This window comes from Morus notabilis, unplaced genomic scaffold, assembly GCF_000414095.1.
Source record: "Morus notabilis unplaced genomic scaffold, ASM41409v2 Scaffold812, whole genome shotgun sequence".
Taxonomy (NCBI): Eukaryota; Viridiplantae; Streptophyta; class Magnoliopsida; order Rosales; family Moraceae; genus Morus; species Morus notabilis.
In genome coordinates, this window is record NW_010361467.1 from 215190 (window position 1) to 232181 (window position 16992).

The window sequence follows — 16992 nt, forward strand, 5'->3', positions numbered from 1 at the left end:
AAAATCATGAATCATGATTCCGAATTCATGAACCAAACGTCTCAGTAGAGCTTGAATTTCTTACTTTAAATTATATATATATATATATATATATATATATACACACACACCGTGTTTTTTGTGATATTAATAAGTAGTTTCGTAGAAATTAAAATTTCAAATTAGCAGCCAATAGAAATCTTTATCTACAAGACATGGTAGCATATGAGAGAGCCAGATAGGTTTTTCTTTTTCTTTTTGCAAAGAACAACAGATCAGCTTTGATTTTCAATTCAAATTTGCATTCAGATAATTTAAGAACAGCAAGAACAATCTGCTATAAAATTTCCCCTTAAAACAAAAAGAAATTAGATGGAGGAAAAAAGAAAAGTAAGAAGAGAATGACAATTCTTAAGGTTACTATAATTGTATGAATTTTTTTTCCCAAATTCGTATTATATATCTTTATATATATATATATATATATATAGTTAGGATTCGTATCATATTGCTAATAAAAAATATTAAAAAAAAATTTCTGCCTAAGAACCCACATAGAGTACTTGTTTTGCATTTTATTTATAAAACGTAAAGTTCCCTAGATTTGATTCCCTTTTCGTTAGATTCTTCTTTTATACTTTCCAATGTTGGTTGTGCAACCATCAATGTTGGATTTTTTTTTTTCTCTTAGTACTAAAATTACGACAATTTATTATGTTGTAGACATAGGCTTATCATAAATTCACACCCGACTCCGTTTTAATGTGTAAAACAGCACCTTAAATTTTTTTAAAAAAAAAAAAAAAAAAAAAGAACCAACCCTTCACAGACATATTTTCTCAAATAATAATAATAATAATAATAATAATAATAATAATAATAATAATAATACGTAAAAATGCTTATTAATTGTCAACATAATGTGTGACACAACAACCAGTTTTGAAGTATCACCCAAATACGTACTAGTAGGGCCGGTAATTTTAGATACGATACGAAAATGACACGAGATAAATGGGTTTAGACCGCACAATTATTAATTGGGTCATTAACGGGCTGACACGAATAACACGAAAATAAATGGGATGGATTCGTGCCAGCCCGTTTAACACGCTTAACCCGTTTAGTTATACGGGCCATTATCAGCCCGACCCGTTTATTAAGCCTATATATATTAGACAAAACCCTACTTCTGACTCAATCTTTGGAAACAAATTTTAGTTTTTAGAATGTAGTTGGGCATTCAACCTCAAGGCTCGAAGAAGACATTTTTCTATATTTATTTTATGTTTTATACACTTAAACATTCAAATGTTTGGTTATGTTTTCAAACTTATTTAAATGTACTTGGTTATGTTTTCAAACTTCTTGGATGTTTGGTAATTGATATGTTTTGAAACATATATACTTGATAATCTAGTAGTATCATATATATATATATATAAAAAAAAATATATATATGTGTGTGTGTGTGTGTGTGTGTGTGTGTGTGTTTGATATTTAGATATTTTAATGTGTGTTGGCTATTATGCATGATTTTAAATATAAGTGATATTAAGTAGTCAATTAATATAGTTTTGAATACAATATAAAATTTCACTATTTTTGCTAGTTGGGTCATAAACGGGTCATTAACGTGTTTTTTTCGTGTCGGCCCGTCACGGCACGTTTAGTAATTATGTTCGCGTATCGTGTCATATTAACCGTGTTATTAGCGTTTCGTGTTTGGGTTTTTGACACGTTTATTAATCGTGTCGTGTTCGTGTTCATTATAATCGTGTCATGTTATAATCGTGCCGGCCCGAACACGACACGGAAACACAAATTACCAACCTTACATACTAGATCAAGTGAATACAAAAATTAATAAAGAGAATTACAGAAAGAGTGAATCTAATATTTATCTTTAAATTAACTAAGTTTATTCTAATGAGAAAAAAGGTAAAAGATATATAATATGTAATAATATGCATCAAATATGTGCTTATCCAAATTCAAAGCCAGAAACGTCAAAATAGTAATTAGCCAACTTTTATACCTAAAACGACTCTAGGCCTAAGCAAATTATGCAACTCCTTAAACCATCATTTATTAAATTGGCTTTTTTGTTTTGGGCACAGTATTTCCCACTTCATAAACTTTTGCTTTGCGGCTGCAGCGACAACTTTGTAATTGAAATTAAAATTGCTCTCTTTTTATTATATTGTTCGAAAATAATTGTGCCTTACATTTATTATGTTGCTGTATTTTGAGTCGGCATTATGTTCATAGTCATACACTTCCGACCAAACCAAAGATTTTAGAACAAAAAAACAAATCGTGGTAAAAGTCCAACTGAAAAGAAATGTAAATTTAAGGCTACGAATTCACACTTTTTTTTTTTTTTGGGTAGAATAAGAATTCATACTTGGGTATCACCGATTTGAAATAACTCGGCCGCCATAACCGCAAATTGCGCTGCCTCGTGTATGTGTGGGGGCACAAATAATGCCATGCTACCATTACATATAATTCTAGAATACCATAACGAGTATAAAATAAAATAAAAAATTAAAAGAAAAGTACCAAATATTCCTAATAGTCTTAATTTAGTCAATAATGGCAAGTGATTAATGATAATAGTAACGCATAGCAAATTTTCATTGAAAATAACTTATACAATTAAGTACACTAGGTTATTTGGCAACACAAGAGTCTTGAGGCAAAACTAACTTCTCCGCTAATTTCACTAGCAGAAATATCTCAACAAAAATAAACAAATACTAAAGCCTAAAATAGGATAACATAAAACAAAAAAACAAAATATTTTTTTTCATTATTATTTTTTTTTTGTCGCATTGATTTTTGCTGCAGCCTGAACAAAATCTGCCGAGAAATCGGCAAGCCAACGGCGGCAACACTCGGTCCAATGACAGTGCTCAGTCCTTGCTCAGAGGACCACAAGAGGATCGGAACCGAACAAAATATCTTGAAACAGATCGTCCCCTTGCCACGCCGCCGACGGCAACGGCGGCGACGACGTCTCAAACGAGTCCAGAAACATGTCGCTGAAATCCTCCTTCAGTACGCTCTCCGGTAAGGATGTAATCGCCGAAACGTCGTCGTTTTCGTCAAAGAGGAACGACGGCTCGAACAGCGTCTCCGATTCCGGCGATTCGAACTTGAAAACGTCGTCGTCGAACGACGGGAAGTCAAGAGGCCAGTACTCTCCCAAATCATCTGCGATACTCGTCTCGCCTTGACATTCTTCGACTATCATTACTTGTTTCGGTGCTTTCAGTAATAGAGGTTGACAGACCTCGGCCTCTAACGGCTCCACCGGCTTCTGCGGCGCCTCGGCTTCTTCAGTTGAATGAGTCCTGAAGTGAAGCACCGACGTCGGAGACGAGAGATTCCGCGACTCATCGCCGGAATCGTAGCCGGAGACGGAGGCGGATGCAGAAGAGGCCTTGTTCTCCTCCGGCAACTCCGGATTCTGATCCTTCTGAAACGGCGTGACGAAGTTCGTGAGCGCGTCGGGGCCGCGAAGCTTAATCGCGGCGTTGTCGTACACCATCGCTGCCTCCTCCGCCGTGTCGTACGTCCCCAGCCACAACCTCACGCGCCTCGCCGGATCTCTAATCTCCGCCGCCCATTTTCCCCACGGCCGCTGCCGCACGCCGCGGAACTTCCTCCCGTTCGTCGTCGTGGTCTTGATCGGCCTCCGATGCGCCGGCGCCTCCACCGCCGGTCTCTTCCGAGCATTAACTGCGGCGATTCTCGGCTTACAACTCGTCTCAATCTTAATCTCATTGACATATCTCTTCACCCGCTGACGGCTGAAAATAAACTCACCCTCGTCTTCTTCGTCGTCCGACGAGTCGGTGGCGTAAGGGTCCATAACGGATATCCTCACGACTCTCGGCACGGCGGGGCTAAACTCCGCCGACGACGACGATGACGGCGAACACAACGACTTCCTCGACTGTTTCCTCACCTTCTTCGTGACGCTCCGATGCTCCGTGTATTTTATCGGACATAGAATACTCTGCTCCATCATTCAATTTTTTTCTCTTCAGATTCTCATAGGAATAGAGAAAGGGCAAAAAAGCGAAAGAAAACCGTAACAATCAAGCTTAGTAACAGTGATACAAAGAAAATCACTCTTTTGGACTGAGATGAGGAGCACCCAAAAGGCTGAAGAAGCCAGTACAGGGAAAAAGGGAAATTACAGAAGCGACATTTCAGAGTTTCTCTCTCCTTTATGAAGGAAGTCACAGGCGCAGAAAAGGAAAAAAAAAAAACCCAAGCGGAAAAGGAAAATGAGTAATTGACACAGTACTAGTACTACTCCCACTGCTTTCTTCCTTGCCAGCGAAAAAAATGTCTGTAGGAGAGAGAGTGTTTCAATGAAGAGAAGAAACTCTCTCTAGAGATTAGAGAGAGAAAGAGTAGAGTGGTGAGTTTGAAGAGATAGAGAGAGAAGTGAGAAGCAGAGAGAGTTCAGATGGTGCTAATGGTGCGACCAAAACGCTGGAATCGCAGTTTTATAGGATCCCCAACAGCCGAAATAAGAAAAACTCGGAAGACAAAAGCATTATTATAATGTTCCAACCTTTATTAGTTTCTTTTTCTTTTTTTTTTCCTTAAAACGGGTAACTTTAATTACTTAAAAGATTTTTTTTTTTTAAATTGAAAAATAAAATATCTTTTAGTTTTAAATGGGGATGGGTTAATTTTAAAGCAAGTCATATCAAGAGCCGGTCGGGGTCGGTCCGAAGATCCCGGTGACAGCCGCGGAGATGAAATAACGAAAACACGACCCGCCGCATCTCAGTGATGCTCTAGGATCTTGCCACGTGTAATATGTGGGCCCAAGGAGAGTTTGGCCCAATGGAGAGAGACCATCATAAGGCGCTGGGTCAGCGTCTGATTTATCTTGAACTCCGTGATGGGATGTCACGTGAGGCCCAAGATACCCGGCCCCCTGGTTAATTAGTCGGTCAAATTATTTGACCAACTAGAAAAGGTCCACTTGTGCTGATTACTCCTCTTCTGTTATCTTAATTCGACCCCTAAATAGCTAATCACCGAGAAACGGTAATAATAGCTGTGTGAGGGTATTTTCGGCAATATGATTTAAGTGTGTGACAATTCAGTTTTTGCTGGCCTGGCTAAATCTTTAATATAATTTGCGGGATAAGTATATTTTTTTTTTAAAAATTTAAACTTGGTTTAAATTTTTTTTTTTTTTTAACTTTTTGTTTAAACTTTTTAATATTTACCCTTTTTCACAGCTGCAAGTAACGTGGCGGGCAACCTAGAATTCGCCGCCATTTATAAAATCGGTTTTGTACGTCTCTGGGTTTTTTCTGTTCTCGTTGTTTCTCCTACCGAGATATGCTTATATCACGCGCTTTTTATGTTTTAACACCTTCCTCAACCACGGTAAATTGGCCACTACTTTTTATTATTAAAAAAACAAAGATTTTTTTTTTTTTACTCTAGTTTTATCATTTTTATTATTGTTTATGCATTTTAGTCTTTATTTTATCACTGTAAATGAATTATGGGCGTTATAAAATTAGAAAACGAAACGCTTAGACCTCGTTCACTTTACGGATTTGAGTTTTCAATTCGAGTTGAGATGTGGCATTTTTTTAGAGCTTTTTACTATTCTATTAAAACAACCTTTTGAATTAGAGACAAAAGTTTTTTTTTTTTTTTTGAAGTGGAATTAGAGACAAAAGTTAATTCTCTCTCACCTTTTCTTTGCATGATTGCCTCCTTGTTATACTTGATTGTTTTTGCAAATTAAAATGCCAAAATTTTATGTTTTCAGGAGCAATCGCACTAATAAACTTAAGCTAAATAATTTATTATAAAATCAAATGGCTTGTAATAAATCATTTTAAAAAAAAATAATTTACGTAAAACAATTTAAAAAATATGATTGTATTTCACTAATAGATTTTGTAAAACGTTAAAAGAGATTTTACGGTAAAGTATATAAGATATACTTTACTAATTCTTTAATGTTAATTACAATTTTCTGCTCTGAAATTTCATTGATAATTTGACATAGAACGATAAGTAGGCTCTTTCAGAGAAGCTACCAATACTTTTTTAATTTTTTAAATATATAAAACCAATATAAGAATGAATGAAGGAATTTATTTCTGTTAAAGTAAACAGTGGCAAAGGAAGGAAAAGTAAAGTTTCTTTTTCTTCTCTTTTTTTTAGTCAACTATTTTTGCCGTTCTTGTTACAGCTTTAATTTCTGTAAAAAATCGCCTTTTTCTTTTTATTTTTTTTCCCTTGCAAAGCCTTTTTCAAGAATTTTAATTTTTTCGCATTGAAAAGGAAAAAAGCTTACAAATTTTCAGAGGCTTGTTAATATGCATCTCACCACATCTGCCTAAGAGCGCGTGTGGGTTTGCGTTTCCGTCAGATATAAAAATAAAATAAAATAAAATAAAATAAAATAAAAGGCCTTTTACCCGTTTCTTGCGGTAACATCTAACAGGTAATTTCTTACCCCTTCGAAAAGAAAAATTACTTTCCTTTTTATTTTTGGTTCTAGATTTTCTTTTTAATGTGAAGAGTGTGTCATTTTTAAGTAATATATATATATATATATATAAAACAAACAATTTCGTGGTATTTGTTTCCTATTTTCTTATTTCCTTTTTTTGTTTTTTTTGAAAAATAGAGAATTTCCTAGTTGATTACCTAGTACACGTGCATGCACCAAGGAATGCATACGTGCCCCAAATTTGTATTCAAACATATTAATCCGTGTATTTATATAAATACGATAAATTATTTTCCATACTATACTTAAACGTACCTAAATAAATAAAATGAATTACTTTCCACATTAATTAATTTCCTGATTTTTTTTGTCTAATTTAACCAAAATACCATGTTAATCTCAATTTCAGACGAGAAGGCTTTTCCATATGCGCAGGAAAAAAAAGGGAGGGAAAATAGAGTTGACGCAGCCTCTAACATTGAAGCACTACAATATAATTATCGAACTATATGTTAAAGTAACAAAAGTATTTTTAAGTAATTAGCTCGTTTGAATTTGTATTTTTCCCATCATTGACGGTTGATACAATATCGCTACGTGATATTTTTGAAAATTATATTTGGCACGACGCATGAAAGCTCCGAGAGCCAAGGAACTAAAAAGGCACAATAAAAAAGCACATAAGATAAAACACAAGACGTATTTGAAACTCGTTGTAAAATAATTTTATTTTTTTATATGAAAATAAAAATGAAAACGTTTTTAATTTCAGACATAAATCATTTTTGAAAATGCGTTTGGTAGTTTTATCAATAGATTGTTTTGAGTATAAAAAAAATTCAATAATGTCTCTCTTTCTCTCTCTATGCTCGAGAGAGAAGAAAACAAAAATAAAAAATAAAAAACGACTAATGTCGTTTTGAAAACGTTTTCATTTTTTCTTTCTCAAAAACGTAAAAAATAAAAACTAGATTAATGATAAACACGGCCACAGTTTCTAGACATTTTCCTGCTAGCCATAATGAAGTTGACTAGGAAGGTTAAAATTTCAAATTTTTTGACCAAAACTTTGATCGTCTTCAACATTTTCTTCAATATTTATTATTTTTATGAAGAATACGTAGTTGGAAAATCGGCTAAAATTGATGTTTGGCTAGAGGTAGGGACCCAGGTACCGGCCCTGTTTTGGTATTTCATAATTAGAAAAATAGAAACAATATACATAAAAACATTGGGTTTAAAACACTATATCAAACAAATAAGCCGACTTGTTTGGTTCTGAAATTGATTTAAATTTTCCCAAAAGCCACAAACTTGTACAGGGGATTTATTCGCGTTTGTGCAATTTTGCTGATCTGGCTTTCATCGGTCCTGCATAGTAGTAACTAGCTGTGCAGATCGACGTCTTTATGTGTCACCAAATGATTGATTGTTAGACTCTCACGATCACAGTTAGGTCAACGTTTTGTGTTTATCGCCAAAAATATGATAATATGTTCACATTTATATGTGTGTGTTTCCTTCTTTTTTTTTTTTTTGAAAAAAGAAACATAAATAAAATGATTTTTTTTTGGCTTTTGGGTTTATACATATATATAAATTTTTTTAAAAATATGAAAGGGATATAGAATATGTTAATTTTATTTTTATTTTCGAATATTTTGTGTTTATCGCCAAAATTATGTAGAATATGTATATATATATATATATATCATTTTTAAAAAAAAAAAACTGTATATATGTATATATATTTTGCTTTTTGGATTTGTATTACTTTTTTCCTAAATGTAAAAGGGAAGAATAGTTACCTTATAAATTTCTTATTATGGCTTTTTTATTATTATTTTCGAATATTTTGTGTTTATCACCAAAATTATGTAGAATATGATACATATATATGTATATATCATCTTTTTTTTTTTGAAAAAGATATACGTATATTTTTTTTTTTTTGCTTTTTGGATTCGTATTTTTTCCCTAAATGTAAAACGGATAAAGAATATATGTTATACCTTATAAATTTCTTATTATGCCTTTTTTTATTTGTTTTTATGTACTTTTTTTGTGTGGTCAAAACAAAAGCATGCACGTACGTGTATACATACAGACTGTAGAAAATATGTATATATATATATATATATATATATATACGTCTCCTTAATATTAATTGGCATTACCATTTGGTACTGCGGTTTGTCACATGAATTCACGGAACACATCTCTAGGACTAGGACACACTCTAAGGATGAAAACCACTCTGAAATTGCCGTACTAGTTTCTTTTGTGTGTGTGAGTGAGTGAAAACTAATAAGCTCTTGTCGGCTTGGTCGTGTATTAATAACGGGCTTGTCTGATTAGTTTCAGACAAAATAATTTACATGCAAAGTTTTACATATGTGCGGAGAGTTAAGACTAGTATAACTTCACTAGGATCTCTGCAACTTTTGTTTTCATGGGGAAAAAAACTATTTTAAGACTTTTTTTTTTTTTTTTTACTTTCTAGTTTTCTAAATGACTAGTCTATCTTCGTTTCTAAAATAAAATTTGGTAGGTAGCATTTTGTTTTTCTTATCCTAGCTTGCAAAAAAAAAAAAAAAAAAAAAAACATTTGGGGACCTTTTTAAAGAGAACATTTGGGAATATTTGTCACTTCATTTTGTTTTCCTTCGTTCTGAATTATTTTTTTTTTTTTTTGACATTGCTACTTTTTTACAAAAAGAACAAAAGAGAAAAAACAAAAATATATAGTATTTCTATATATCTATCCCCACCAAACTTAATATGAGACATACTTTTCTTAGGCCATATATATGTTTCTCTAAATTCTAATTCCTGCTCAAGTTGATAACTAATTTAGTAAAAGGAATATCCGGTTGTTCTTGTGTCTTATTTGTTAAATTGTAGTAGTGTTAGAATGACAAGTAAGAAGAAAATATATCAAACTAGCTAGAATAGAGTAGTCATTATAATTAGCTTAATTATCACCATAATTCAATCATAGAGTTTATCAATAATTATAATTCAATACCAATATTAATCTGAATAATGATAAAATCAATTTTTTAGCGATGAAAATGAAAGGTGGTCATTTTCAAATATATTATAAGGTCACCAGAAAGTCAAATATATATATCTAACCCTATTAATTATAACATTAGTGAGTAGTATAGTACTGAGAGAGAGAGAGAGAGAGAGGCATTTGAAGATCCCATGTTTTGTTGGGTTGCAAATTTGTGGATTCGAAAAGACAAAATCAAAAATAGAGCAGCTTCTCGGACTCTGGCCCTGCCCATTGAGCCAAGTGAGCCATAAATATCCATAAATATCCAAAAAGGACAGCTAAGGAAGAACACCAAATTCGACAAATCACCGGGTGGTCTGCTTCTGAGTTGTGTGTGTGTGTGTCTATATATATATATATATATATATATATACACACACACACACACATACACACACACATACACACACACACTTATGTGTAATAATGTATATAATAAAATCATGGATGACATTGGTATTTGTTTTGATATCCTCACTTATGGAACTGAAAATACGTAGTATTAGCTTGGTTTTTGTTATATACATTTGGTTGTTTGCTAAAACTAAGTTGGCAAATGGGGTATAAAGTCAATGAGCATCAAGTCCAAGATACGTGTTTGATTCTTTTTTACAATTATCAGTCTCTTATGTATAAGCTCTTACTAGCTCAATCATAAATTAGTTAATTATCCGCGCGCGGCAAAGCCCAGATGCCCTTGATTTGAGTGTTACCGGCTGATCCTGCTCTTTATGTTTCAACGGTAAGTAGGAGAAAATCCCCTCCAAATTTCACATCAAATTAAAGACATGCATGATCCAAAAAAAAAAAAAAAAAAAAAAAAAAAAAAAAAAAAAAAAAAAGAAAAAAAGTCTAGAAACACCATTAGGTTCATGCATATGTACACGTTTCACACTCTCCCTTAATATGTGCGTGTGTGTCTATATATATACACATATATATACATATATACACACACATATATATATGTATAAATATACTTTAACTAAGAGATTGCTAATTAACTATATATACACTATCACCATGTCTAATTCATAAAACAAAAAGGTGATGTGTGTGTCTGTGTCAACAAGAAATCAGTACTATACTTAATTAAATGTCAAGTTTACTTTAATATGTCTTACTAATCTATGCATCTAGCTAATCAATAGATAATTTCTCATATAATCATGAATATATCATATGCATTCGTTTCGATAAATATATTTAATTACCTAACCTTATAGGTTATAGGATGGTACTCCCAAAAATAGAATTTCTGTACAAGTGTACTTAATTACTTGAAAAGAATAATTAAAATCAAACAACATTTAATGGTGAAAAGAATAAAGAAGAAATATACAATTATTAAGCAGGAAAGGAATGATCATTAACCAAAGTTGAAGAATTCAAAAATGAAAATATATAAACTAAAAATAACAAATGTATATATATATATATATATATGGATGAAGAGCAACAAGGCCACGTACATATATATGGACACGTAAACTAATTAATCCCCAATTAAAATTCCGAAAGAATTAAATACAAAAACAAGATCCATTCTAAAAAGAAGGGCCACCACGTCCCTGCAGGCTCTTCCTCACGACTTTAAAGCTTTATTATTGTGTCGGTCTAGTCTTAATATTTGTGTGTGCTTGTGCACTTGCGCTATAACAAAACAACTTGGCTCAGATTTTAATGGGAGAGAGCTAGCAAATTTGTCAACAAATTATAAGTAGCCCAAACAATAAATTAAATAAGTATAATAAGCTCTCATTCAAAAAAAAAAAAAAAAAAAAAAAAAAGGTCTCATAATTAAGCTTCTACTTCAAGCAAGAGATGTTGGTCTCTCTCTCTCTCTCTAATCTCTCTCTCTCTAACGTTCGAAAAGATCAAAACATTTTAAAATTTTAATAAAAACCCATCTTCTGGATTTCTCTTATCATCTTTTGAAAAAGAATCATATGCTATATATATCAAAACACATGAAGATATAAAATAAAATAAAATAAAATAAAAGTTTCACAATTAAGCTTCTACTTCAAGCAAGAGATGTTGGTCTCTCTCTCTCTCTCTCTCTCTCTCTCTCTCTCTCTCTCATGTTCGAAAAGATCAAAACATTTTAAAAATTGAATAAAAACCCATCTTCTGGATTTCTTTTATCATCTTTTGAAAAAGAATCATATGCTATATATATCAAAACACATGAAGAATTAATGATAACTTCCATTTCTATTTTCAGTAGCGCTCTACTAATTAAATTCAAAGAGTCGGCAACATCATTTATATCCTGTCGTAGTTGCTTAACTCTATCCTAAAAGTTTTAATTGAGTTATCTTCGCGGTTTCGCGTGTTAGTTTAGTTAATTAAATACAAAATGGCATGACAAAATAAGATCAGTATCTCCTTACCAATTAATTAATTATTTTAAAGTTAATGCATATTTTCTTCCCTCGTTACGGCAGATCAATGTTTGACGTTCTAGCTTCTTTGTTTTTTTTCCCCTCTTCTGGTTAGAAGATATGGTGTCTTTTGACTAAATCATCTAGTTGCTTTAAAAGTAAATACTTTGAGGTCTCGTTCATTTTACGGGTTTGAGTTTTTAATTTGAACTGAGATATGATATTTTTTAAGAGTTTTTAACTGTTACAGAAAAAGTTAGATATGACATTTTTTTAGAACTTTTAATTGTAGAAACTTAAAACTCGAATTGGTGAAATGAATAAGACATGAATCTCTCTGTGTATATAAATAGTAACTGGCTAGTAAGTTCCTAGCTAGCTTGGTCTCTAATTTTATTATATACACAGATACATACATATATATATATATATATATGTATGTATATGCACACACAAGTGCTGATTTTCACAGATTGTCACATGCCCTCCTCGATATTGAGTTACTCAACAAAATAATCTGTTCCTTGTTCAAGAGACGTGCGGCCATCGTGTGCTAAAGCTTAAATATCTAGCATCTACCGAGAGAAAATATCACTTTAGACTTTTTTTCTTTACTAATTATGTCGAGTCGATCTCCTTTAATTTTCTTTCTTTCTTTTTTTTTTTTTTTTTCAAAAGTCGGTGTTTTCTTTTTTCTTTTTTTTTTTTCATGGGAAGTAAGATTTTTACGTACTTGTAATAACTTGAGGTTGACTTGTGGGACACTTGTATCACTAACTTAGGCGGTTCTTTTATATGCTTTTGAAAACAGAAAATTGGAAAATCTACAGCGGTACTCACTCATAATACTGTATGTTTTGATTAACTCACTGGCCCTTTTTACTCTTTTGAATAAAGATCGGAAGAAATCGGAAGAGAAATGTTCTATGGGCTCTAAGTATTGTGCATGATCAACCCTTTTTCATTAGGAGAAAAAAAAAAGTATTTGTGCATGATCAATTCTTTTAGGCAAAAAAAATATATATATATGAACATGTTTCTATAAACAGTTGCGAAACTAAGATCTTGTCTACGGTTTTTCTAAGAAGACCACGCTTCCATATATAATATGTTGATATGAAAAGTGTAATATGACATTTATTAAATGTGACACTGACCTTGTAGAGATATAATAGTACTAGAGGATGGCTAAATTTCTTGAGGGTATGCTTTTTGAACATCAACCTTACGTTAAATAAATATAATGTTAAGTTTTTATTTTTTTATATTAGGTGGCAATATGTTTCTTCTATATATTAGAAGACTGTAGCAAAAATCTAAAAGGATAATATATATATATATATAGTTTTTCTTTTTTACGTCCATTTTCAAAGAAAAAAAGAAAGAAAGAAATTGCTTTCAAGCAGTGCATATTATTATGTATTAGTTTATTATGCTTAAAATTACTTGCAATGATAAAGTGTATATATATATATATATATATCAGGGTAAAAGGTTTTGGGAAACACTATGAATAAACAAAGAGAGGTGTATGGGGTTTTGTCTTGAGACTCGACGACAGTTGGTGACCGGCTCAGCCGGTGGGCCCTACTGACACTTCAATGGTTCACCAACCGGTGACCGGCGCTATTTACGCCGTGGCGGTAACCGTGGGAATGGCACGTGTACCTCCCCATGTGGGGGTGATGTGGCTCCCAATTATAATGACAATTTGTTTAAATACTTTTTTTTGGTCATGAAAATTGATTATAATTTGAGTATGCAGAGAGAAAGGTTATATGGGTTAATGGAGTTAGTGCATTTGCAATTTGCTGATTAGCTTGGAATCCAAAATGCTCTGAATCTGAGGGAAATAATAAGTGGGCTTTTTAAGATGCAAATATTTCGTGCCTCAAAGTGGGGGATTTGGTGGAGAGACATGTCTTGTGGTTTTATTGCAAATTTTGAGGTGTTGGAGAGCTTATGGGTTTAGTTATGACTTATATAATCCTTTCTTTTTTCGATTTCAAAGCCATATTATTGGGAGAGCAACATGGATTTGGTAGAGAAGAAACTTCTTTAATTTAACCTATGAACTTTATGACCAAACTTTAAATAATAAAAAAAAAGAGATGTATATTTTGAGAAGAAAATGTTTAGCCAATGAATTGGAAATTTTAAATCAGTTTAGTTAGTCACTCCAGTAGTTTTAGTATAACAGTAAAGGACGATTATTTACATTTGGTTTATGGATTAGAACCATGTGATTAGAACCATTTTTTATTTACGTGTATTTTTTATGAGAGAAAATATTGTAGCAAACCACGAACCATGATTCGAATCAGGGAACGAATCTAGGTACCAAACAATCTCTTTCTTATCTGTTAGACGTTCGATTCTTTACACATGCACTTTATCTTTTGAAATAGTGAGGTTGTGTATTTGATATATATGAATTTTTGAGGATTACGATGAAATTGGAGGCTAGTAGATGGGGATGTGAGGATCAATGATCTCCTTTTTTTTGATAAAATCATTTAGATGATGTTTGTTTTTTATATTCATTCATGATTTTGAATCATGATTAATGATTCTTTATAGTATTTTCTCTCACAAAAAAATACACGTAAAATGAGAATAGTTCTGAATCATGATTATGAATACATAAACCAAACGTCCTCTTAGTTGTCATGTTACACGACCTTTATTCCACTCTGCATAATTCAATAGAGATCATTAATGTCGATATCGGTGGCATACACGTCACTTAACTCTATTTACATATAAATTGTGTTTAAGATTAGCATTTGTAAGATTATAATTATGTTCCTTCACCGAATATCAGAAAGCAATTTGATAAACGGTTAGTGATTAATAATAATATAATCCATCATTAGGAGACTAACTTTTGATTGTTTATCAAAAAAAAAAAAAAAAATACAACTCATCTGAGCTTCAACTATGCGCCACATAATACTCCACTAAAAATGAACTATCTGAGAATTATACTCTTCGTGCAATAATGTCTTCAGTAGAGACAAGCCCTGAAGACACACCAAAGTGAGATTAGGTAATTGAGTTACAAGATATTGAGTGGCATGAATCTGATTTTCAGGGACCATTTTTCCCCACTCTCCACTCGTGGGCACGACCCTTTTGCCGGGTTTATATAATTTATATATAAATATCTTAATTTGGAGTTTATTAGAATAAATTAGCTAGACTCACACTCAGATTTTTTTTTTTTTTTTTTTTTGTGGAATAATGAAGATTCTGTACGTGTAATTGTATCTAAAAAAGTATTAGACATATATATACGACATGGGTCGCCCATGTCCTTTAGATTTTTTTCAATTATAATATTTGTGATACGACACTTGGAGAGTTGAATGGACCAGTTTTCCTTTGCTTTTTTTTTTTTTTTTTTTTATTGGGAACTTGTATATAGTTTATTCATATTTTGGCATTCCTATGCATTAAAGTTCTTCTTCATTCGTGAGTTTCGGGGCTTCTTAATATCAATCTGCGGTGAAGTGGCCTGAGTTTTATATTGGTATATAAACATCACAATACATATATATATATATATATATCTGTGTGTGTATCAAGTACGGAATATAAAAATGTTGTGCACAATTCTTTATAAAATTTACTTAAAATCACGACAAAGGCTCGAGGTATGACTAAAATCATGTATATGTATAAGCTCACGTTCGAAGCAGTATTTGGTTTCTTGCCGTTGTTTCAATATTGGCGTTGATAAAATGGAGTTTTTTTTTTTTTTTTTTTTTTTTTAATATTCTCTCCCGAGGGGAAATAAAACTTCATGAAAAGAAACAAAGAAAACCCTCGAAAGCTTTTGTCATGTAACGCTTTCTTAAAAAGAAGAAAAAAAATTAAAGTTAAGGACAGAGGGGAAAAAAAAAAAAAAAAAAAAAAAAAAAAAAAAAAAAAAAAAATAAAGGAAAGAGGGGAAAAAAAAAAAAAAAAAAAAAAAAAAAAAACTTAAGAACAAAGGTGCTTGACTTAATCGAGGATTGCAGGGCATAAGCTTCAAAGAGAAACGGAAAAAGAGAAAACTAGAGGGGAAAATGGGTCCTTTTTAGAAAAAATTGTTAAACTTACTCTTAAAAGTTACATAAGTATTGATTTTTACGTCTTATTCTTAATTAATATTTATTTATTTAACAAAAAAAATTAATTAAAAATAAGGAGTAAAAATTCAGACATACGTGTGGGCAAGATTTAAAGAGTTGGTGTTCGACTATATTACTTTGCGGAAAGATTTGAATTAAATTTATACATAAAAGAGATATATATTCTGGTTAGACTATGTGCCCAATTTACACAACAATAAAAATCGTACAAATCAGGCTGCATACAGTATACTAATTTGGAAGTGTAGTTAGTTATCTGTAACATTTTGATGTAAAAATTAGGAGTAAATTTTCAGGAAAAAAATCGATATTTAAGTTCTAAAATTCTTTAGAAGTAGTATTCCTCCAATTCACCGGCGTCTTTCTCTCTCTAATGCACCGTCAGGTTTACAATGTTTAATAGGCCTGTTATCCCTGTTGTTTAAAGGCCCATCATCCCAATGACAATTATAGGACCGTTTGAAACTCGTTTCAAAATAATTTTATTTTTTATATGAAAATAAAAATAAAAATAATTTTAATCTCAGACATAAATTATTTTTAAAAATATTTTTAGTAATTTTATTATGAGATTATTTTCAGTATAAAAAAATTCATTAATGTCTCTCTTTTTTTCTCTCTGTTCGAGAGATGAGAAAACGAAGACAAAAAATGAAAAACGACTAAAAGTCATTTTTCATTTCTCTCTCATTTTACATTAAATCAAAAAAATCATTTTTATTTCTATTTTTTATGTTTATTGTGCCAAACGCGGTTTTAAAATTATTTTCATTTTTTATTTCTTGAAAAATATAAAAGATAAAAACGGGAACAATTCTAAAACTGAGGACACGAAATTTACAAGAACAAAAACAAAGCATGAACTTGAACTTTATATCCCAAAACAACAGAAGGATTCTTTAAAAAAAAAAAAAA

General features: G+C 31.7%; 1 protein-coding gene across 1 annotated transcript; it reads right to left on the reverse strand.

Moving 5' to 3' along the window:
* Positions 1-2800: 2800 nt before the first annotated feature.
* LOC21394722 (ethylene-responsive transcription factor CRF4) lies at positions 2801-4425 on the reverse strand. The gene has a single exon (XM_010099567.2). It carries the CDS (start codon positions 4016-4018, stop codon positions 2909-2911), a length of 1110 nt encoding a protein of 369 aa, XP_010097869.2. The 5' UTR covers positions 4019-4425; the 3' UTR covers positions 2801-2908.
* Between the last annotated feature and the right edge of the window lie 12567 nt (positions 4426-16992).